This window comes from Nelumbo lutea, chromosome 5, assembly GCF_056320005.1.
Source record: "Nelumbo lutea isolate HS-2025 chromosome 5, American lotus-T2T, whole genome shotgun sequence".
Classification (NCBI taxonomy): Eukaryota; Viridiplantae; Streptophyta; class Magnoliopsida; order Proteales; family Nelumbonaceae; genus Nelumbo; species Nelumbo lutea.
In genome coordinates, this window is record NC_142688.1 from 6,151,357 (window position 1) to 6,176,015 (window position 24,659).

Below are 24,659 nucleotides of genomic sequence, written 5' to 3' on the forward strand. Positions count from 1 at the left end.
TCCAAATCCCACAAAACAGGATTGGATTTTGGATCAAATGGATCATGACCTGATCAGATTCATTTGCACCTCTATTGCCAGGACATATAGATCATAGGAGAGGAAGAATAAAACTTAGCCATCAAAAAAATGTGGGAGAATAAAACAAAATAGGAGCAGGTTAGTGGTAGGAATGGCAATAATGTGGGGCGGGGACGAGGAGCCTCTCCCCATCCCTGTTAACGGGGACAAAGTTATCCCCATCCTTGTCTCTATGGGGATCTTCATTCCCTGTGATTCTTTATAATGTCAACCATTATGTTTTTGTTTTTTATTTTATTTAAAAGATAAAAATAAAATAATTAAAATTTACAATTTTATTAGAAAAGATTCAAACATATTCAACCATTTTAAAAAATATTAACATATAGACATATATGTATATATGGATTTGACTATGATATGGAAAAGATAAGACATCTGAAAAATGTCTGACCAATCAATTAGAATCATAAAACGTGGTAGCCAATCAGGTGTTATTTATCAAAATTTATGGGTGGATTTTCATTGGTCAAAACACTTTCGATACCATGTCTTTCCCGCATGATAAATTTTCCCATGTACATATATACATATATAAACGTATGCAAATATACATATACATTAGTAGAGATCCCATTGGATGGGATTTGGGGTCCCCACGGGGCAGGAAGTGCTCTCTCCATCCCCGCATCATCTTCGTCAACGGGGATGAAAAATTTCCCCATCTCCATCCCCACGAGGGAAAATCATCCCCATCCCCGCCCCATTTCGGGTGAATCCCCGATCGGAAAAATTACCATGCCTAGTTAGTAAGGGCAAATGAGTTCAAGAATCAAACCGGCAATGGTCACGATTAATCATGTTAAGATATTTGGAGAAATGGAAAATCAAGTTATCTTTTTGTTTTTTGTTTTTATCAAAATTCATCTGATTTTAATGTTCCCACAAGAATTTTCCCTCAACGTTTCTATTCCTCTTATTTCTCTGTCTAATCAAACATATCCTCAAATTGGATTCAGGCATATCGGGCCAAGGCCTAGACAGACATTTTGAATGTTTGCAAGGTCAAGGTGGCAAACACTTGATAGGACGGGGGATAGGTGCGAGTGTTCAATGTAGGGGGTTGTGAATGCAACCCTTATTTAAGGAATTCTTGAGATGACGCTTGTTGAAAATGGGTGGAAATGATAAAATTGTGTGGTTTCCCAGTTCGGTTGTTAAATTTTTGTAAGGTTAGCCTACTTGTTGGCAATGGAGCTTGTTCATAACTCAAAGTGAGGCTGGTTCAATATCCTCTATGGACAAGGAATTTGGAGTCTTCTTTGGAAAATCTCTGTTTTAGTCTCAAAATTTACTCCAGGTGGAGGGGCGCTCACGTAAAACTTTTATTAGCCATTTTCAAAAAGGAAAAGCCAGAAACACAAGGGAGGACTTGGAGTACAAAGAGCATTTCCTCACAATTTCACCCAAACCCCACAAAGAAAAGAATACCCCACAGCGATACATTAAAAGCCATATCATTCTAAACCTAGGAAAGTAAAAGAGACCCGGCTTATCTTCTGAAGCAGATATTTAACATGAGGGGCCACCTTCGAGGGAGAATAATACCAAGTTCTCAATTCACAATCTTTAGGCGTTGTCACAATGGATTAAGCTATCAAAGAGAACCTCTTCAAGCGTAGAGTAGTTCATTCCCCCATTTGCTCTCTTTGTGAAAGAGACAGTGAATCTATCATGCACGCCCTCGTGTTGATGATACTGATGTTCCCTTTTCATGCAAGCTGGTTTAATAATTGATCCAAGAAGAAGAATCAAGGTAAATGTTGGTGGTAGTTTTTTTCAAGTTTAATAAAGTTAATATTGGTTATTTGCTTTGGAGATGATGATGGTGTCTGTTGGGTAGGAAAGGGTGGTCCTTGCAAGGTGCAATTGCAGATTTAAGAGCTTTAAAGGTGGTAGAACTTAGAAGTCTGGATTTCAAGCATGTGATTGTTGAGAGTGATAATCTACGGCTCATCTAAGGCCTAAAAATCCATACTGAACTCATGTTTACAGGGAAATCATGCTTTTGTTCAAAGACATCTTTTCGTTTGTAAGGTTCAATTCAATGGAGTCGTAGGAAATTAAATGAAGCAGGTGATGATCCAGTCAAACCTGGCATCATTTCTGGTTATCATTTTGTGGAAGCCTTTCCCAGTCTGAATGTCGGATGCTTTATCTTGTGATTGGAAGTGGAGGAAGTACTTCATAGTTGTCTCCCTGTTTCGAATTCATAATGATCTGGTTAAAAAACATGCATATCCTTAAGTTCGATCTGCAAATAAAATCGTTGAATTTATGATTTTACAGAGAAATAACACCTCTTTCTTGTTCCTTTCTCGGTTGCCATGGTTTAAGTCAAAACCAGAGCAGAGGATCATGATTAGTGACAAGACATTTTTTCCAATAAACCAGACACTGAAATCGACATTATTATAACTGTATGTGGAGAGAAAGTGCAGTTAGTTTGTATATTGGTCTAAGAGAGAAAGAAAAAGGGGAATTGGAAAGAAGCCTAGAACAACGTACCCTGCAGACCACAATCATGGTCCATTACACAGCCAACAGAAATCATCCATTAACGCTTCCACACAAAGCAAGCAAAGGAATGCTAGAATGCGGATTTTCTGCTGGGGGTACTGCAAAGCCACTGCCACTGCCATCTTTTATATCCCTCAACCTCAAGAGTTGAGCTTTGAGCTCATCATCTTTTTTCTTTTCTTTTCTTTTCTCAGGAACAATATGTAAATGTTTTTGCAGCCTTTGATTTTAACTTGAAGCCTAAGAAATATAATTTTCTCTAGTTTACCCATTTCTTTTTGTTGTGATCTCTAGGGAGATCACCGCCAGGCGCCGGGTTTTCTGCCACATTGCAGGCGGCTTTCGGCCACAGACTGAATCGTCTAAACGGCACTATGACATGGAAAGCTCGCTCTGTGACGTTGTTGTAGAATGAACCCATTTCAATTTTCAGCCGTATTCAGATAAAGCACAATCCCCTCTCTGTAATTGTAATCTCTTTATCTTCTTACTTTTAAATTCGATTTACATTTCTATAAATTAAAATTAATTCCACAGAAGCTCCATTCATAATAAGACTACCGCCACTTCTTATCCTATCTAAACTTGTAGATGTTGTTACCCAAAAGATTTTCCTGTCCGCTACGGATTGCAAACTTTCAGCCCTACCAAACTAACTAGTCAAGGACAGTGAGGTCCCCCTTTAAAGCTTAAATCATGTCTGAATTGTTCGACTACTGAGGATCCACTGAACCATGTTATGGGTCCCACTGACTGGACAATGTAGCCAGGTATAACCGGTCCGATCAACCACCCCCCTTCTTTCCTTTTTCTTTCTCGTCAGTCATGCCTATTGCCAAAGTCCGCAGCCCAAAAATAGAAAAAAGAAAATTTGTTTCCATCTCCAATTCTGGAGAACAACCTTTCCCACCTCCAGACGGATCAGACGCATTCAGTGATCCAATTCTCGACTCCTACAATCTCACATTACAAAACCACGCAACTCCATAGCATAAAATTCCTTGAATTTATGATTTTTTCACAGAATAAAAACGGTATACACTATAGAGGCAGCTAATTGAGCTTTCAGCTCACATAACTCTAACAAAGAGAAGGGGGAACTCATCTACACCAACTTACAAAGAGGGATCTAGTCTACTACAGTTGTTTAGAAGAAAAATATATACATAAAGAAATCCAAAGAAGCACTGAATGTAAAAGCAACAGGCAATTCAGAGTATCAAGTACTGTTTGAATGAGATATAGGTGGTAACCGTGTTTGCATTAGCAATCCATGTCTCAATTAGTTTACATTGTTGAGTAAAACAAAAAATCAAGGCAAAAATACAAATGGTTAAAAACACCCAACAACAAAAAAACCCAAGGGGGAAAAAAAGATCAAGTACTCACATCCTCTTTTTCTCTAATCTCAAATTGAATTACACCGGATTCATCGAATCGTACCTGGAATTACTGGTTCGTACCTCTCAACTAATGCATGTTAATATTCAGGCATAAGCTGACTGATCTTCCCTTCTTCACCAGCTATCCCCTGCTCTGTAACCCTCAACCAAATACAGACGGCAGTAAAACTAAGCACCAAGCTCAAGAATCCACTTCCTAAACCGATTCCTACGATGGCCATCACGGACAACCCTTTTGTCTTCAACGGCGGCAAAGGGTAGCCATAAAGGTCCTTGTTTCCTTGAAAGGAGCTGGCATTGAACCTGGGCAAATTCCCAGTTCGGTTCCCCAGCGTAGAAGGGATAGGGCCGGAGAGCCGATTATTGGAAACATCGAAAGCCGATAGCCTGGCTAGCATACCCAATTGCTGGGGAATCGGTCCGGTGAGCTGATTGTCATGGAGATCTATAACGTTGAGATAAGCACACATTGCGAGCTGCGGGGGTATATCGCCGGTGAGTTGGTTTGAGGAGAGATTGAGGACGGCGAGATTGACGAGCAATTGGAGATCAGGGGGGATGGGTCCGGTGAGGAAGTTAGAAGAGAGGTCGAGAGCTTGAAGGTTAGTGCAGTTGGAGAGGAAAGGGGAGATGTATCCTCTGAGAGAGAGGTTGGAGAGTGAGAGCTTGTAGATGCGACCGTTGTTGCAAGTTGCGCCTTGAAGGTAAGAGTTGAAGCCGCTACATGGATTGGCGAAGGTGGTTGTGGTCCAGTTCTTAAGGCTGTTTGTAGGGTCTTGGAGGGATTGTCTTAGGTTTGTGAGGCAGGCTTCGTCGTATGGATCGGATGAAGATGGTGGGAGATGGGCGTATATTACACAGAAGAACAGAAATAATGCAACATACAACCCCATTTCAGATTGAGACTCGACAAAGAAACCGATTCTTTCCCCCCTTTTTTTTGTTTGGTTTGTAGTTGATATTGTGTTTTTTCGACTTGGACTTCTTCCTGGTTCGGCTCACGCTAGCTAGCGCAGTAACAGAGGGAGTGCGAAATTGTACGAGTATTTTATTCAGTTGGGGTTTTGAACTTTTGATAAATAACCAATTAGGTGTTATTATATATTTAATAACACCAATGAAATCACCCCTTCCCCCCGTGGTTTTAATAAAGAATAACACCTAATTGGTTATTACTAGTTTTATGATACCGGTTCATTTGTTTTTTGGTATCATTGTGGAACCCGGTTGATTGGTTGGTTACCACGTTAACCAATCAAAATCAAAATCAAAATCCCCCATGATGAATTGGTTACCACTTACCACTTCAAATTCTAAGGTACATGGCTGAATGGTTTATATATTATAGCGTGATGCCTCATGATTCTTTTTTTGTTTTTCTTTAAAATAAAAAACGGAAGCATAGTAGCATACCGTGAAAAGCATACATCTTTAAAAAGACAAGATGGACCCTGTATGTGTACTTGTATTGTCGTCATAATAAGGATATTCCTTTGTCTTTTCACAAAAGAATGTATACCTCGATGTGCCCAAATCATTTTCATGATGGGATGTGCATTTTTTATTTGTGGGGTTCCAAACTTCCAAGAGCAAGATGAAAGCAGTCAGCGCAACAATTGCTGAAAAGATGGAGATTGGAGCCGGATGAGTCTTTTTGGTATGGGAGAGAAAGAGGACTGGAGGAGGGAGGCTTGCTTTCTTTTTTTTTTCTCCTTCTTTGGTTGAAATTTGAAAGAATACATTACCAACATACAATATTGCAGCAGATCTCAGTTTGATTTAAAACTTGAAACTTGTTCGACTCAGTTTGGAAGGAGTACAAATGCAAATTTGTACAAAACCTTGTATTTTATATTATTTATGTGTCTTTGTACTCTTTCCAAACTAAGCCAAAGGACAAATTTGAACAGAAATAGGTGGTGTGCATCTCACTCTCACTCTCACTCTCACATGCTTATCTCACCATCTTTGATTTACTTCTCCTTGTCGCTTTGCTGTAATTGATTAGTGATGTGTTTGGTCAAATGATACATTCAAAAAAAAAAAAAGGTTTAAACTTCTATGCAATAAAACAATACTTAAATCGACAATTTTACTTTTGACGGATGAAAATATCGAATTTACTTTCTCATTTTACATTTGGACAGTCGATAAAGAAATTTCCGCACCCTAAATGATTTTAGGGTTTAGAAAGCAAATAAACTCTCTATAGCTTAGTCTTAGTAAGGGAGAGATATTTGAATGGTGATCCAATGGTAATAATTTTAGAAAATGAGACAAAAATAAAAGAAAAATAAGAGAGTGATGTAAACTACCATATGCATCTTAGATCAGGAAAAAACACGACGTACTAGGTTCCACCACTTAGTACCTGATGAAGGATGATTTGGTCCGACCTCACAGTTATGCAACACATGGTAAAAGCAACAGTTCGGCATAAAAGCAAGCCTAAGGCGTTTTCACCAAGGGGAGAAACCAGCGGACCGAACTCCCTACTAGGGGCCCGAACTCACCCTTGGCCCCAAACCGGAAAATAATCCACTGGCCTGCCTTACAACAGTTCGGGACATACCTCGCCGAATTGAACTGCCTTGCAATAGTTCGGGACATACCTTGCCAAACTGACCTACCTGGTAACAGCTCGGGATACACATCGCCGAACTGGCCTGCCTTGTAACAGCCCGGGATACCCCTCGCCGAACTGACCTGCCCTATACATACCTCCGAACTTAAGACTTCGCCTCGCTCACCACTTTACATCACCTTCAGGGCACCAAAACCAAACAAATCGTACTATGCCTGACACTGAGGAAGTCCGTTCCCGAGGGCGCCGCACCTGACTGACTTGGGATCTGACGCTTGACGGCCGCACTCTAAACGACCACCTGCCATCGCCATCTCCAGTTAGAGAGACGGTTAGGCAGTGACGGTTCTGTCCCAACAGAAAGGACGACGGCCGAATTGACAGATGTAAGGGTAATCATACCCGACTTGACAAGGGCCTTAGAGCAAGTGCGTGAAGTGATTATAAGAGCCCCTGCCCCCAACGAACAAGGTATGTGAACTTTGCGCCATCTGGTCTACACTTTGCCTTTGAGAGATTACTGACTTGAGCTTCGGAGTTATCACACCAGGTTCCCCCCGGAGTTCTCTCATTTTTCCCGTTTCAGGCTCCCCGACGCTCCAGCTCAGAGGCAAATTCGTTGACAGATAAGACCGACCGGATTGCACTCCATCAGTACCCACCCGAACCAACGAGTCCAATTCCGGTGGAGGGGAGTTGGTGGTATACCAAACACACATATGACCCCAATTGTTACAATTACATCTTTATCTTTCATGAAAAACCACTCCAACTAAGCTGTGAACACCGATATAAACAAGGTCAAGTCTAGTGGGCAACCTCAGCTTATTTAACAGAGACACGTCGTTATTGCTGTGTTTGGTTGTAATGCGAATTTATTTACACTCATATAAAACCATAGTAGTTCAAATGATTTTGGTGAAAATTAAGATTTATTTTTATTTTAAATTTTATTTTATTTTGTTTGATTGTAATAAGATCTCAAACAGAATAAAGTAAAATTCAAAAAAAAATTAAATCAGAAATTGCATTCTTTTTAGTTGCACTCCTATGCATTTGTATTAATGTAAATAAAATTATACTGTAACCAAACAGCCTATATGAATTTCCACAAAACGTCAAACTAACTAGGGATGCAAACGGATCTGTTTGGATTTGAACCAGGATATATTCAAATCCAAATTGACACTGTTCATGTCGGATCCGAAGATCCGATTGGATCTGAATTCGAATCCTATCGGATCTTTGAATCTTTGGATCTGATTTAATCCAACTTGTTTTTTTTAAAAAATAATAAATTATTAAAAAAATAAAATATACAAATTGAAATAAAGTAAAAACAAAAAAATATAAATATTTTTTAATTATTTTCGTCATATATATACATGCTTTTTTTTAAATAAATAATATAACAAATTTATAAAAATATAATATAAATAATATATTTATAAATAAATAAATAAATAACATATGTAAATATTTATATTTATAAATATATAATACATCAGATCGAATCTTTTCAGATTGGATAGGGGGTGATTCGAATTTAACCAAATAAGATAGAATGAGATCATGATCTGGTCCATTTACACACCTAAAACTAACCCATTTTATCCTCACAAATACTAACTAATCTCACAGCACGTTGCAGCCATTGAAAACATCTTCTCATGAACAATATCAAGTATGAAAGATGTTTTTCAATACACAGCTGAAAACGCTGTGAGGAGCAAATCTGGATTTTACATTGTTGCATCACTCCTGACCCAAAGGTGTCACTGAACCCGGTGTACCTCTTCTTGCAGGTAAATAGCACCTCCATATTGGGAAATCGGATTCAGTTTTTACAAAATCATTTTCACACAGTGCTCACAATTATTTGTAGACATGCATTGAAAATATCTCCTAATAAATAAAAACATACAAATATGGAGATATTCCCGATATACCGCTGTAAAGACGGTATGAGCACTGTTTTATAAGAAGTGAAACCGGTCTCCCATGTTGGCCTAAGGCGGGCCCAAGCCCAAGGGCCCTTACTAACATTTTATTTGTTGTGGTTATGCAAACTGCCAAACTGTAGGGATTTCACAGTTATTCCTTCCTTAATTATATGACTAGTGACTACTGTCTTTAAGTGCTTATCCTCCCTACCATGGTCCATGGCTTTCAAGTTTCAACCCCTTCTTGGCTCGGCCGACCACAGCAGTCAAACCGTTGAACTATTGACCAAAGCTGTTAATTTATTTAATAATAATAATAATAATAATAAATTATTAATTATTTAATAGTAATTAATAAATTAATTTAATTTAATTAATTAATTAGTAAATAAAAAACGTAATTAATTAATTAACTAATAAGGGGAGACAAGTACAAAATAAACAATAAATATGCAAATTCTCTTGTGCTTGACGGATTTCCTTTTCCATCCTCCACGGATCATGACAGCATTGACAAATTTAAAGGGTGTAGTGTAGTGGATGTAGGTAGAGACACAATCCATTCAGAAAATGGGACAACGTCACGCTTGGAGTGTGGGCCTTGAATGCGACCCATTTGTGCACCAGGGCCCCAGGCCCCTCCAACTCCAAGTGCAAGTTTCCTTTGGGCCTTGTTGTAAATTAAACCAATCCCCAGTATATGGATTCATTTGTTGTGTAAGCAATCGGACTTGGACCCAGTGGCTTTGCTTTTATGAGTTATGGCTCACCAGAGATGCAGACCCCTAATCAAAATCATATCCACAGCTTGTCAAAATTATGTGACACCAAATGGGTCACATGCTATGTATATGTGTTGTTGCCTGTTTGGAATTTAAGGACTCGGATCTGGAGAGAATCCATCTAAACCTATATCTTCACTCCGGTGCCAAACACCCATTAAGTGTTTCGAGTTTAAATAAGAATTTTTTATTGGGTTGAAACCGTTTTTAACTTAAAACAGTCATAAAATGTTTCTTTAGGTCCATCAGCTGCCATTGGAAGAAACAGTCCAATGCCTTGATCCTTAAATGGCATTGGTATCCTATGTGGCAGGCAGTGTAGAGATATATTCTGATGCATCCTATATTTGCAAAGATGGATTATGGATATACACCAGCAACCACCCATATACTTCTAGAACCGTTAAATCTACATCTAGATGTTAATGTATGGTTAGTAATGAGCCAACCATTGGATGAGAGACCAATACAATAGGGTGGTATCACATTGAATATAAATATTTCATTTAAACATTTGAGGTAACAATGCCAATATCAAACACGTGCACTACTGCTCAAAAACATTTGTTCGTTTCTATTGGAACGTTTTGGGTTGATCGCATATGCCTATTTCAACCATATATAAACAGCCTCAAATAATAATTGTATGTTAATTTATATTGATCAATCCAAAATAATTTAGGTATAAACAGCAATGGTACCAAACATGACTTAAATGTTTGAGCCTGAAGTGGAAGTGGAAATGGTACCAAACACAATCTTAGTATGGTGTTGAAAGTTGAGATTCTAGCCCTTGTAAAAATAGAAGACCCAAGGATTAAAGTATCGGTATCGAGTATCGTATCTAACAACTTGGATACAGATATGCTCTAGAAATGTATGGATACAGACGAAAGATTTAGATACGCTAAGGAAACACATAGAAATTTCATAAATATATTAATAATACCAAATTTAAAATTAAATAACCACAAATAATGTATAAATACTTAGTTAATGTATATTTTAATGGTATGTATAAAAAATATATTATAATTAATATGTCAAGATGCATAAATATCATACAATTTTGTAGATAATGCATCAATCAAGAGTTCAAGACATAAAATATGTGCATATTTTATTTTAATTATTATATCAATTATTTTTTATTTTATTATTTCTTACTTTTTTACATTAACAAAAGAGTCAACAAAATATTAAAATCTCAAATGTAAATTAAAATATCAATTAATAATTTATAAAAAATATAATTTCAATTTAAAATATATCAAATTTGTTAAAATTTCTAATATATATATATATATATATATTAAAAATTATATTATATATAAGTTGCAAATTCTTAATTGCTAATATAATTATAACATTACCAATATTTTTGTTTCTATAGCTTTTCTAAAATTAAAAACCATTGTAGGTATAACTTTTAATTGGTAGAATTGATAGAATCTATTTAATATTATATTCCCAAATATTTTGTAAATATTTAATATGTTGTTGTTTAATGTGAGGTAAATTAAAATATTAATTAATAATATATATTAATTTTAAGTATTAAAATAATTATTCTATTATTAATATTTTTATTTGCATACATTTCTTGAGATGAAAATCATTTTTTGATTTTAATGTGAATTTGATAAGTTATTTATTTGATTATTGCATTAGTTTATAGAATAACAATTTTTAATCTTATTCTTTTAATATTTAGTAAGAATTGTTAAACATAGTATTTAATAATATTAATTGTATTTCAATAATCAGCATGAGAGTCAAGTTGGACAAATGCTTTAAGTGTGAATTTAGAAATGCATAGCGTGTAGGGAAACTTGGGTTCAAATCGCCCCTCCCTCAAAATTTGTTTTTAAATAAAAAGGCGTGGCCTTACGGTCTACAACCTATACCCCAAAACCTTGCTCAAAAACAAAATCCTTGAGAAGACATCTCTTTTGATACATTTACAAAACCCCACAACCCCACATGGTCCATCAGGTTAGATAACCGTCTGTCAAATTGGATTCTGTTGAAAAGAGAGAGAGCGTAGTACGTCGTGAAATGGTATTACAATCGCAGTGTCAGATCAAATTTTCAATGTTTTATGGGACTGATCAGAAAAAACGGACTGAGGACTTCCTGGGAGGAGTCAGGACCCACCACCACCAGAGAGATGACTTAGCGTCTAACGGGATAGAAATAGAAGAATCAATCATCTCATATAACCATTTCAATGATTTGACCGCGGGGTGTGGTTGATTATCTTCTTACCTGTCTCAGACTCAGACCACAAATGCTGAAGCAAATGGTTTACCACATTCTTCTGAACCACCAACTGAGTAGTGAGCGCTTCTGTCATCCCCGACCCGTTCCTTGTCCTCAGTGTCCCCTCCTATTCCTACAATCCTCTGTATAATAAATCTCACAATACTTCTTGATCTTCAGCTGCTTTCACCGAATTAATGAAAATCCAAAATCGGTGCTTCTACAGTTGCAACAGGATGGATACAAATGTCAAACGTTAAACTACTGTAATGACAAATTCCTAAATTACATGGGATCTACAGTCATTCAATCTCTCACTAGCTTTGAGATATTGTCATTGGTTCCACCGCCACCTACGCAGCCATTGTTCAGTTAATCCGAATTAATCCTAAATCCATTAAAGGTTAATGGAACTGTTGTGAGCACATATTTAAAACTGAACTGAATCACAATATATGTGGATGATCAAACCAACCAATTAACCCACTGATTCGGTTTGGCATTACAAAAACAAAAAACAAACAAAAACTGAAAGACAGACATTCAATAATCATTCAGTTGGTCTACTATTCCTGGTGGGGCAAATCAATCAGACGTCACAGACTTGGATAAGGTGCTTCCTCATCACGTGGACAAGGATGAGTGAAGTTGCATGGAGATTTCATTGATTGGATGAGAAAATCCTTTATATTCTAATTCCAATTGCTTGTTTTTGCTTTTCCAGCCATGGCTTCCTATGTTAAAATTCTACGAAACCGTGCATGCAATTCAACTCTCAAGGAAGGGAGTGTGATATTGCTTTTCCAATTCCAATTCTAATTCTAATTGTTTGATTGAATAGAATCAGAATTTTATACCTACTTTTCGTAGAATGATATTCTTTCATTTGAAGAAATAGCCATTCCCTCCCTTCCTTTGGGAATGAAATTTCATTTCAATTGAATATAATTTTCATTTCAATTCTTATCCGAATCAGATTATAGGAATAAATCATTCTAATTTAAAAGTATTTCGATTTCAGTTCTGATTGTGATTTCAACTGTAAACCCTAAAAGTAGTGGAAGCACCATAAAGGACAAGCATGCAATGCAGCGCCTACTGGCGCAACAAGCAAATTACAATGAAGTGCAAAGTACTAGTTCCTTGAACGAGTACCAGTCTTTGGACATTTCTGTTCCGCCAAAGAAAGAAGCAGTGACAGTGGAATTCGAATTAGCTGAATGTGGAACCAATGATGAGGTTCCTGTCAGTAACAAATTCATGGACCCCTACTGTAAAAATCATTGGTTCTGCAGCCTAGTAAACAGTTAAAGCGTTCAGCTAAACCTTTGATTAGGCAGCAAATCCAGTGACGCCACGACTTGGTTGTTGTTTCGATCACCAAGTTGTTCTGGTTTTTTTTTCTCGACTTTCCTTACCAGCTGTAACCTCTGCAACCATTCTTTTTATTGACTTTCGTATCAGCTGTAAATAAACGATCTCTGCAAACATTCTTTTCTTGACTTTCGAATCAGCTGTAAACAAATGATCTCTGCAAACATTTTTTTCTTGATTTTCTTACCAGCTGTAAATAAATGATCTCTGCAAACATTTTTTTCTTGATTTTCTTACCAGCTGTAAATAAATGATCTCTGCAACCATTTCATCAATAATAACGTAAATACAAAGGAAGACTAAAATGTGTCATTTCTAATAGCCTAAAAATTGATTAACCTCTCGATTATAGATTAGTTCATCAACCACACTTGGTACTTCAGGGGCAGGGCCATTATATCCAAATTAAAGGTCATATCTGAAATCCCATTTCTTGAACCCATATGCAATCAAATACCTCACCAACAGAGTAGTGCTCTGAAGATGGCGTGAAACAAATAAACTACTTCACAGCTCAGAAAAGCTGTCACCATGGTCATTATAAGTGCTGGGCAGACTGAATGCTAAGGCTGCAATTGAGATTCACACAGCCCATGATCTTTGATTAATAAATGGTTCAGTTCTCAAAATCAAATGTTTTGCCAATTTCGTCTGAAATTTTTCCCATATGCATGAGTTCACTCTTCCTGTGGTTTTAAACATGGTTTTTGAACCGAACGGTTGGACCCGTTTAGCCCAGGAATTATTCAGGCAATTGGTTTCGTTTTATTCCAAACCTAGTCCATCAAAAATCATTGACCTGGGTGGTCGAATTGTCAATCCCCTAAAATGATTTTAAGCTTTTTTTTTTTTGTCAAAATGGGCCATCCATTTAAATCAGATGGTCGAACCATCAGCCCAAAAACTAATGACCAGAACAGTCCATTCCAAATCGTTTTTTAAAACATTGGTTTTAAATACCTTTCACGCATTTCAGAGCAAATATAGTTAGCCTCTATCTTCCATTCCCTACTGAGCCACACAAACATATCTATTGCTGAGAACTGTCATTTTGTAAGGGCTATAACGATTCTCATATATAACGAGCCAGCCTTCGGTTGATATATAACGATTCTCATTGGTTAAGTGACAACAGACTGAATGAACTATGAGTAGAAATGTGATTCACCAATAACCTGAATTGCGACAATTAGACTACTGCCTACATCTGTAGCAAATTTACAATTTTTTCTCAGAAAATACTTGCATGAAAGATGCTGGTCAGGAGCCAAATCTTCCCTTTTCATATTCTTTTGCTTCTGTTATCTGTTTATCCACATAAACAAGGTTCAGATCAAGGTTCAAATATCGACATGTATCAGCCCGTATCGGTCAATACGTATCATTCCGGGACTTCTCTGATATGCTCATATAGTGGGTATATTAGGGGTCTGACTGGTTCAGAAGATGAAAGAGCCCTAAACCAGTATGCCCATACTAGTGTATCGAGCATATTGATATTTTGAACCTTGATCCTGATAATATTAAGTTCGCCAAAGTTGACCTTCTCTTCATTAGTAGGTTTTCCACTTGCGGATACTCCATTTCTTTCCTGTCATCCCTTTCTAAGTTTGTTGTCAGACAAATTGGTACCATGTAACTTTGTTAACAATTTGCTCATTTATTTTATTTGTTGTATTCAAACATTTGATCAAGGTTTAAAATATTGATACTATTATTTTTAATTTTTTTAATTTTTTTCTGAAATCAATTTCAAGGAGCCGTTTTAAGGCTCCTCTATCCCTTGAACCGGTCAGACCCCCGATACACTCACTATAGGGGCGTATCGGAGGGGTCCCAAAATGATATATATTGGCCGATACGGGCCAATACGTGTCAATAATTTGAACCTCGCATTTGATGTCTAAACTCAGATGTTACATCTCCATACAATTATTAATCTTCAATAGTACATTCCACTCCTTTGCCTTACATCCTGATGATTTTCTGAATGAACTCTATATTGCAAGGACCAAACAATGTCAAATTCTGATTTTATTCTTTCCTTGATTGGATAGATTCAACATTTCTAATCCACCATGTACCATGAGTTTGATATTTTTCTACACGAAGTTTTTAGGTAGTCCTTATTTTAGGTTGTACCAAAAAAGAAAAAGCAGTTCATCAACTCTTAACACATTATGTTTTTCAAAGAGTTTAATGGAGACAACAGTCCTAGTGGCACTTACTTGGCTAATGGAATTTCTAATGGCCATCGCAATGCTGATGCAACAATTGAACACTGCTATAGCGGCTACAAAAGTAGGAAAGTTAAGATGATGTAGAAATCCTACAAATCAGATTACACGGATGGATTTTTATTTTTTAGGGATAAAATAGTAATTGAAAACCACATTTGATGTAAGACAGCCCAGAAATTTCTTGACAGAGACAAATAACAAAAAAGTGCCATAAAAAATAAATGCTAGAGATCCTCCACCGAGTTATTAAAAGAGGTAGATTACATGGAATTTTTAAAAGGCTCAAAATGCTGAAAAGTTGTAATAGAAAGAAACCACCACATCTATTCATGTTGGAAAGGACAAAATTAGATAAGGCTCTTGGACATCAAATAACTAAAGTAGAGAATTTTCAGACAATTAGAGAGGTATTAATGACAGGAGGCTCACCCTAAGTTTGGGCTAGGATAAGAGTCAGAGTAATAAAATAAAGCCACAAAATAATTTCACCATCAAGATTGAGAATAAAGTAAGACAACCAATAAAAGAGCAGAAGGTTTGTATAAAATTTCTGCAATTCAAGAAATGATGTAAATCGTATGAACTTCAGCCCTTGATTATACAGAAAAGGACATTGTTTGGTACCATGAAAAATCTCAAGATGCCAAAGGAGTTGCAAATGGATGGGTTGGGTTGGGTTGGATGAAGGGTGAAGGACAACCCATTCACCAACCACCTACATCCATTAGTAACCCAAATTTCTATTGTGTACATGGGTTTCAAGTTTCAACCCAAATTATCCGACTTAACCCACCAATGTTGACCCATTTAGATATTTAAACCTACGTAAATACATCCTTATCATGGAAAAAATAGGGATAACAATAACCCAAATGGATAACCATTGCCTGCCAAAAAAACAACTTTCATCATCTTGACCCAAATGGATAACCATAACCCAACATAACATAACCCTTTTCAATTGACCCATTTGATTGCTCGACTCGTATTCCACCCACATCTAAAATGGATGGGTATGGGTAGGTTGTAAGTGGATGGTTTGGATGTTTTTCAAGTGGTTGGTTGAGAAATTGCCAGCAATATATGAGAATACATATAAAAAAAAGCTGGAAGTCCATGTTCACTCCATCCATCCCAAAACACTAGATAGCTAGGGGCCCAGCATAATGGCCTTTTGGCCCTCAGTTATGTAGTAAAGAGGTAGGTCTATTTCCTTCCTTTGGCTGCTAGTCTCACACGATAAAGAATTTTATCAACTTAACTGATGCGACATTCCAAATCCTGGGTCATCATAAGGATGCAAAAGCTTTCTGGTCATGACAAAAGTCATGGCATTTAAACATGTTCTAAGCTCCAACACATGCAAACAATGCTACAAGAATAGTTGTCAACGGATTGCTTAGGTGATAAAGCATTTTTCACCCTAGTTTTTTTCCAAACGAATGCATTAATTTTCTGTTTACTGTAAAGGTAAAGAGGTAAAAGGAAATCGCAAAATAACAGTTTTCAATTCAAAGAACCACAAAAAGAGTAAATAATCTGTTTATAGTGATAGACCTCTTCTTCTACTTTTCTCTCAACCTCTTCTTCACCCTATTCATTCTTTCCTCTTTTTCATTGCAATTAAAACACATAGATAAACACTCCTTCGGTCTACCACATTCAACACAAACAAGGGCTCTATCTTGTTTGCTTTTTTTTCATTTTCATATCTATAATCTCTTTGTACCTCCCTCACGTATTAAAAGAATAGGGGCTCCAAACTGTTTTTTATTTTTTATTTTTTTTTCTCATAGGCCATGTAATTTTGTTTTCCTACTACTTTTTAATGTTGGATTTAGATCACCTTTTTTTTATCAGCTTCATGTTAATCACTTTTAGTGTTTGATACATGCTATTCTTACTAGGGAAACAAGCTAACTCATAAAAAAAAAGGGAAAAAAAAAAAAACTAGGACATTTTAAAACTAACCAAGTTGCATTATAAAACAGTAATAGCTCAGAAGAGTGCTTAATCACCTAGGTAACTAAGTGCCCCCCTGTCATCTAGGTTCTAAATCAACCAAGTAGAACATCTTCAATTTCAAATGCAGTTAGTTGTGATACTATCAAGTGTCTTCTGAGTTTGGCATCACCTATTGGCATGGTTGGTCCAGATAGGAAATTTCCTTTGCAGATAAATATTTATGCTCACAGTGAACACAGCCCTAAGTCCTAGCTATCCATTGCCTAGCAGGATCTCAAGCATTACCAATAAATTCCTTCCCATGCAAGCAGCTAAAATTTGGAGTCTTTGGAACCCACTACAAAATATAGAATGTGAATATATTAATGTACTTTATTTACCAGTTCAGAATTGGATCTCATGCATTGGATCTTTTACCTTAGATTGGTTACAGTGATAAAACCAGACATGGAAATGTACGGATTAATCACCCAACAGGCGGGTAACTGATTCAGTTGATAACTTGAACAAGGATGATCAACCTGAGATACTTTATATTTTCTACAAGCTTGATGAAACAAACACAAAACGGACAGAAAGATTTTTAACTAAGCAACAAGAAAGGCTCAAGCTACTATTGAAAGATTGGTCTTTCCTGCTGTTATAAATCACAAATGTAAACATAGAATAACATAATCAAAATCTGGAAAGCATGAAAACCAAGAAAAAAACAAAGAAAAACTGTAAGAAGAAAGCAAAAATCTTTTGGGTTTTCATTCTTTCTTTGTTTTTCTTGTTCAAGAGTTATAATCCATGTTTGGTGTTATACCTCTATCAGATATGTGTGCCATACAAAAGATTCCATCTTTTTCACTGCTTTTATTTGAAATGCTAATCATTATTCACATTGAATAGCCTGCTCTTAGGCGTTCCCATGAAAAACCGGCCTTACTTATGTGCCAAAACCTTTCTTCCCTTCTTTATTCTGGATGAAGGAATGCTTCCCCTGGAACCTTATTGTTTGTTCATATTTCATTCTTTCTTTTAATTTCTATGTGGTTAGGAGGCCATTCCAATCATCCTTTGTGTTTTCCTTTTCCTGTAAAATAGGTGGAAGGATCAAATCAAGTTGCTGGCAGGGTGCCAGTCCATGCTGTATTCTCATCATCAATGCTTCTAGTCCTGTGATTGCGGCTTTCTTGTAAATAGAAAACTCCAGACCAAATCCCACGAATAAGTAAGATGCTTACAAACACTACACTTCCAATGGTACAGACAACCTGAATAGAACAACAAAGAGGGAAAAGATGGTTAAAGAAGAGAAGCTGGGATATGTAAAATGCCAGTATACAATATGCATCAGCACATGTTCATTTAGTATCAAACTATCAATATAATATTTCTTTTGTCTTCAAAGCCAGAAAACAAAGCATGTATTTACACCAGTTTCCAGTTATGAAATTACAGTATTGCCTGATAAGATAACACCGTTGTTGATTCAAGAACACAAGAGTACTTTCATTTTAAAAAGTCTATCCAACCACATAAAACAATGGTGGATACTATAATATGCCACCTCATGGAACAGAAAGATGACCTAATACGAATGTCTACAAATGGCATAATCAATTGTTGATTCAAAATCTTATACTCCATACTGTTTGAACCACATCCCTAGGCTTGTAATCAAGATATGACATTAGCAAACAAAATAAATCAGTGAGACTCTCAGCAGGGGCAGAGGCAGGGGGTGGTAGTGGGGAGCCAATGCCCCCCCCCCCTGCCTTCAAAATTCCCATAAAATCTATTTAAGTTCCACTTATATTTTAGCCTCCTTACCCATGTTTCCTAGTTTTTGCCCCCCCCCCCCCCCAAATCCATGTTTTCTAGGTTTTGGTCCCCCTCAATAAAAAATCCTAGCTCCATTCCCTGACTCTCAGGAAACAAATTCAAGTTCAACTCAGTTTGACAGCTTTACATTTGTAACTCCATGGTAGCAACTTGTCTTGGGCTGAGTTGTATATATAAAACAACTATGTCAAATAAAAAAGAAAAAAAAAGAAAACTCACATTGACATTGTGTAGAAAAGAATATTGCTAGTAACAGGGAAATACTTTATTGGATTCGAATCCAATCATTCTGCCTAAATTGCCATTAAACGTGACAACGTGTGCATGACTGGTCAGAACTCAGGAGTGACTTCATCCAAAAAAGGGGATTATTGAATGTAGAAACAATTATTCAAATTACTAAGCCTATGGGACCACAACTAGTTTGATACCATGTAAAACAAAGACCAATACAGATGAAAGGAAGAGAAACCAAGAGAAGAGGAACTATAAGCAGAAGTTAGAAAATCATCTAAAATTTGGTAGAGTGGTAAGTTGCCTTGATACTAAAACTGACATGGTTCAGAAAAGTACTGATGTAAACGGTAATTAATATCACATATACATTCTCGGCTGAGGGGTTGATTTCCAGACACTGGATCTCCTGCCCACGAGAATTCTGCCCACGCCTGCCCACAATACACTACCTCCCGTGAATTGGGAACATCTCCCCCTGCATAATACAATGCAGAGGATGAGATGTTCTTCATGTGTGGCTGCGATTAATGTGGGCAGAGTTCTCGTGGGCAGGAGATCCGGACTCTGATTTCCATAGATACCAATGATAGTCAACTGAATCAATAATGGAACCCCAGCTGCCTAACTGTAGCCTCTGAAACAGATATAAGATATTATCCATTATGTCGGTATACTCGAGAGATGCCATGTTTAGACTTTAGGCTATGTTTGGTTTGAAGGAAACGGTAGGGAAAGGAAGGGAAAGACATGGACAAGATTTGTAAAGGTCTCCCTACCTTTCCCTTCCTTTCCCTACATTTTCCTTCAAACCAAACTGAACATAGCCTGAGAGTGAGCATCTGAACAAGAAATGAATGGTTCAAAAACAGACAAGGAAAATTGATTCTACTAAAAATTATCAAAAAAATGATTCTACTAAAAATTATCAAAAAAAAAAAAAAGGTTCTACTAAAAATTATAAAAAAAAATGATTCTACTAAAAATTATAAAAAAAAAATGATTCTACTAAAGTGGAAAAGTAAAAACTGAATGAATCTATTGAAAGCCTTTAACTTCTTCTCCAATAATAAGTGTGTCTTAACGAGCAAGTTGGTTGTTCAGAGAGCAGTACACTACCTCAAGGAATGCCTTCAGAACCCACAAAAACGCCAATACTATAATTCCGTTAACCGAAAAGCCCACCTGTAAGTAACCAAGACATGTTTGTTAAGGTTACGAATAGATTCATAATTTCGAAATAAATTTCCTTCAGGGATGAAATCCTACACATGAAATAATGGCGCCGATAAGACAGCAGCTGGAAATTTAAGCAAAAATATTAAAATTGGAGTTTAAGTAGTATCACGGGCAGCAAGAAGAAAACATCTAAAGGTATTATTTTCAACTTGACTGTATATCTGCTAAGGAAAAGCCCTTCGTTTAGGAAGTGTTTGGTTTAATGGTAAATAAGAGAGAAACAGAAAGTTGAGGGAAATTCTAAGTAATTTCAGAAATTTTGTTAATTACTTTCCCTGGACTTTCTGTTTGTCTCTTATTTTCTATCGAACCAAATATAGAAAATTTAGAATGCATTTTCTGCACCACATAGATGAAATAAATCATACTTTATTGGAGGAATCATTTTGGAATACAAGGACAAACCAATTTAGTGGAAATAGAAAGCGGAAGGACTGATCGGACGGCCTTCCTAGCGCGCCGGGAGATCTTCCGGAACACATTCTGAACGAAACGAACGAGAAGATCCAAGCTCCGATCTTCGTCTTCGCCCTCTTCATCGTCATCGGCATCGTCGTCGGTGCCGAAGTCGTCATAGTCCCTGGCGATCCTCCCGCTCCAATTGCGTGGATCAGAGACCAAATTGTCACTTTCCTGGTTAAAATTGAACAGATAATTGAAGGAAAAAAATATTCTATTTCGAAGATGCCTTTGCAGCAAATGAAAACAAGGAAAAAGGGAGGTTATTCTTTCTAGTCAGAGAGGGAGTACCTGCGAGTAGTTGGAGAATCTTCTGGTAGCTGGGAGTCGGAGACAATAACGGAGCCGAGGAGTATTAAACCAGATTGGAAGTTGGTGAGAATGGTCTTTCCGCAGCTTCGTTTGAAAGCTAGTGGAAAGAAACTGGGGAGAGAGAGGATGGGAGGATGCCAACGCCATGCGATACCGATACGAGCGAGCGAGAGAGCGGGAGAAGTAGAAATGGAGACGAAAAATATGATGGAGAAACGGGAAAAGAAAAGGCTCCCACCTCCCAGTCCCAGATCGAGTTACGAGGTTACCACGTCGACAACTGCGAGGCTTGCTTTTCTACAGAACAGAAGCATTGTTTCCATGTTTCTGCCAAGTAGCGTGATGATGTGATCAATATGAACCGTCCATTATCCATCGAGTAAGATACTCTCTAAATCCGCCCCACAACGTCTCACAACACATCTCCGCCGTATATTGGGAATATCTCCTCATGATAGTACTAAAATAGATATTGATGCTAAAATAGTAGTATGTATTGATGTTTATCGCATTATGTAAGGTTATAATGGAATTTAAAATTATGGACTTTTTCATAAATTTTTCTTCTCCTCCTTGGGATGGGGTTACACTTGGGCCCCGTTCATTTTTGGATCCCTGTTAACAATGAGCGTTTCAATTATAAAAATACATTATTAAAACTGTCTAATTTTGTCTCACCCAATTGATATCCAAGAAAAAATAAGGTATTTTGGTCAATAAAAACCAAAATCGGATTGACTCACATTCCTCCCTCTCAAGATCCAAAAAACCAATGGACTCTTACACAACTTATGAAATGTGAATGGGATACCCATATCCATCCTCCAAAGTCCATAAGTAGCCCCAACCCTGGTGCATGTGGGATTAGGGGATTTGATCCTAATAAATCTCTACAACAATCAGCCCGAGACCCTTACCAACTGAACCAAGCACCCTATAGTATAAATTTATCTTACATTATTGTACTTTTTCTTTTTTTCTTTCGATTAGTATGGTTGAAAATTTTAGTATTGATCTTATTTTCTCATTCACGGCCTGCAATATATTTATTACATTACATATTATCTTTGGAGAAGCCAAAATCAAAGTAAAAAAATTGTTTGATGAAAAAGTTCGGAGTGGATTTCTTATCTAAAAAAAGGTCTGTTTGAAAAAACTGAAAAAAAAAAGTCATTTTGCTTTTTATGTTTTCAAGAATTAAGGCTATGTTTGGTTTGAAGGAAAATGTAAGAAAATGAAGGAAAAAGTAGGGAAACCTTTACAACCCGTGTATTGGTTTCCCTGTCTTTCCCTTCATTGTCTTGCCTTTTGTTTCAATCCAAACATAGCCCAAGAAGTTTTTTTTTTTTTTTTTTAAATAGGTGATGACCAGCCAAACACTAAAAAAGTATTCTTTTCAAGATATCAATTTCTAAAATTGGCTAAATTTTCTAAAAGCCGAGGGCTTAGTTATGATGTCCACACTCCACAATTTGTTCATCACTTGGAATGAAATGAATAGTGAGAGACTTGTCTACAACCTTCTCTCGAATAAAACGAACATCGAATTCAATATGTTTTGGCACGCCCATGATGAACAAGATTGGATGCTAAGTGAGTGGCAATGTAGTTGTCACACCATAGAGAAAGAGAGAAAGAGAGAGAGAAATCGGCTTCTATCGATGCTTTTTTTTCAAGTTTTTATTTTTATTTTTTAATTTGGTTTAGAGGGATCAGGTTAAGGCTAATCTATCACCTGAATCACTGCCTGACTTGAAACACCCCCTATAGGAGCATATTAGAAGCCTATGATATGGATGGTAGGAAAAATGGGTCATTGTAACTTTGGAGGAGAAGCTATGAGGCGCGTCTGAAGACACTGTCTTTAGAACACTATTTGCCCCACTCAGTTTCACTGAGTTTGCTGTTGGGTTACAGGCAAATCTGTTCCCAGGATACAATAGAGCCTTGGGCGAGAATCTACAACCGGCGGAGTTGAAGAATCTCCGAAGAAACCTTCTGTGAGACTGTAGGAGACCGAACTGAGAGAGAGAGAGAGAGAGAGAAAGTGGATCTCGAAAATGTGTGTTTTTGAAGTATGATTCATGCTCCTTAAATAATTTATGAAGAGGTATGAAGAAAAGGTAGGTGCTGGTTCAGAGAAAACACCTTGAACAGTCACAATTTCAAACATTGTGACCATTTAAAAAGTAGTTAACAGTTAATGACTGTCAACTTTGAATTATGCCTCTTGATCACACCCGATTGAATTGTTACCATTGATCTCATCAATGGTCAGCATCGCACCAAAAACCAAAGCCGCCCTTCACGAGCAAAGTGCGCTTCTAAAGCGCCTCATTGTGCCGCACACACGCACGCACACGCGTGTGCGTGCATGCACGGTATCAAACCCCCATACTCTCTTCTACTATTTCTAAGGAGTGTAAATCAGCTCCTATTAAAATACTGAAAACAAAGTTTATAAATGTGGGACAAGTTCAAAACCGAGTTTTGTAAGAAAAAAGCTAATTTTCCAATCAAATGTGCATGTGCAATTTCTCATATAATTAACCAATCAAACCCATTGGATTTAATCTCTTATGAGATTAAAATCCAACAATCGATGCTTTGGACCTTGATCATAATATCGGCTTAACAACAAACTTAGTAAGTAACAGCAGGTGATTCGAAAAAGACCACCAACAATGATTCGAAAAAGAGTGGGATTATCAAAGAGAGGACAAAAATCACCTAGGCGACATGAGGCATTCATAGTCATAGGAGTGGTACTAGGTTTGCAATCTTGCATATTTGCATGCAATAGTGAGTTTTGAATATGTGTGTACTAATAAATATGTATCACAAAGAGTAAAGCAATGCCAACTGAGATATCAACTCTTGATTGGTAGATGGGGAACTCCCAGCTATCAGAATGCCATAAGCATAAATAAGTGTTAGTAAAATAGAATAACCATCACGTTAAGAATAAGGAGTAAGTATGTAATTCAAGGAAATCCAGGAGAAGTGATTGTACAAGCTCAAGGAATCTGTTTAAGGCTCTATAATGATTTGTTGAATTAATAGACATTATTCAGAAAACGATAATTAACAAATCCAATGGATTGTTTCATATATACCTGCTTTTGCAATAGACCATAGAAAAAGACATTACCAACATCCAATTGATGAATCTACCATTTGAAACAAGCATTCAAAGATAATACAGTCCCAATGGTTGTGGGTTTCACAATGGAACTAAAAGTCTCATCAAAGTGGATGCCTACCTCCTAAGTGTAACCTTCGGTAAGCGTGCTTTGAAGCACTCGAAAGAACCATCTTCTTGATGTTTAATTTTATACACCCAAACGTTTCCAACAGCGTTCTTGTCGGAAGTAACAGGGATGAGATTCCAAGTATCATTTTAAATAAGACCCTTATATTCCTCGAGCATA

General features: G+C 36.9%; 2 protein-coding genes across 2 annotated transcripts; both read right to left on the reverse strand.

The window, feature by feature from the left end:
- Window positions 1–3,843: 3,843 nt before the first annotated feature.
- LOC148850025 (receptor-like protein 44) lies at window positions 3,844–4,971 on the reverse strand. Its single transcript, XM_088946362.1, has one exon. It carries the CDS (start codon window positions 4,895–4,897, stop codon window positions 4,082–4,084), a length of 816 nt encoding a protein of 271 aa, XP_088802488.1. The 5' UTR covers window positions 4,898–4,971; the 3' UTR covers window positions 3,844–4,081.
- A 12,763-nt stretch (window positions 4,972–17,734) lies between these two features.
- On the reverse strand, window positions 17,735–21,824 carry LOC148850026 (ATP phosphoribosyltransferase regulatory subunit). Its single transcript, XM_088946000.1, has 4 exons — window positions 21,208–21,824; window positions 20,863–21,090; window positions 20,338–20,403; window positions 17,735–18,413 (listed from the first exon to the last, which is right to left on the reverse strand). Exons 1-4 carry the CDS (start codon window positions 21,373–21,375, stop codon window positions 18,258–18,260), a joined length of 618 nt encoding a protein of 205 aa, XP_088802126.1. The 5' UTR covers window positions 21,376–21,824; the 3' UTR covers window positions 17,735–18,257.
- Between the last annotated feature and the right edge of the window lie 2,835 nt (window positions 21,825–24,659).

Excerpts from the sequence above, each read along its gene's own strand:
- LOC148850026 (XM_088946000.1), bottom strand. The coding sequence starts at position 21,375 with ATGGCGTTGGCATCCTCCCATCCTCTCTCTCCCCAGTTTCTTTCCACT. Across the intron at positions 21,091-21,207 it reads GATTCTCCAACTACTCGCAG|GAAAGTGACAATTTGGTCTC; the intron begins GTACTCCCTCTC and ends AATTTTAACCAG. Across the intron at positions 18,414-20,337 it reads TTCTGAAGGCATTCCTTGAG|GTTGTCTGTACCATTGGAAG; the intron begins GTAGTGTACTGC and ends TGTTCTATTCAG.
- LOC148850025 (XM_088946362.1), bottom strand. The coding sequence starts at position 4,897 with ATGGGGTTGTATGTTGCATTATTTCTGTTCTTCTGTGTAATATACGCC.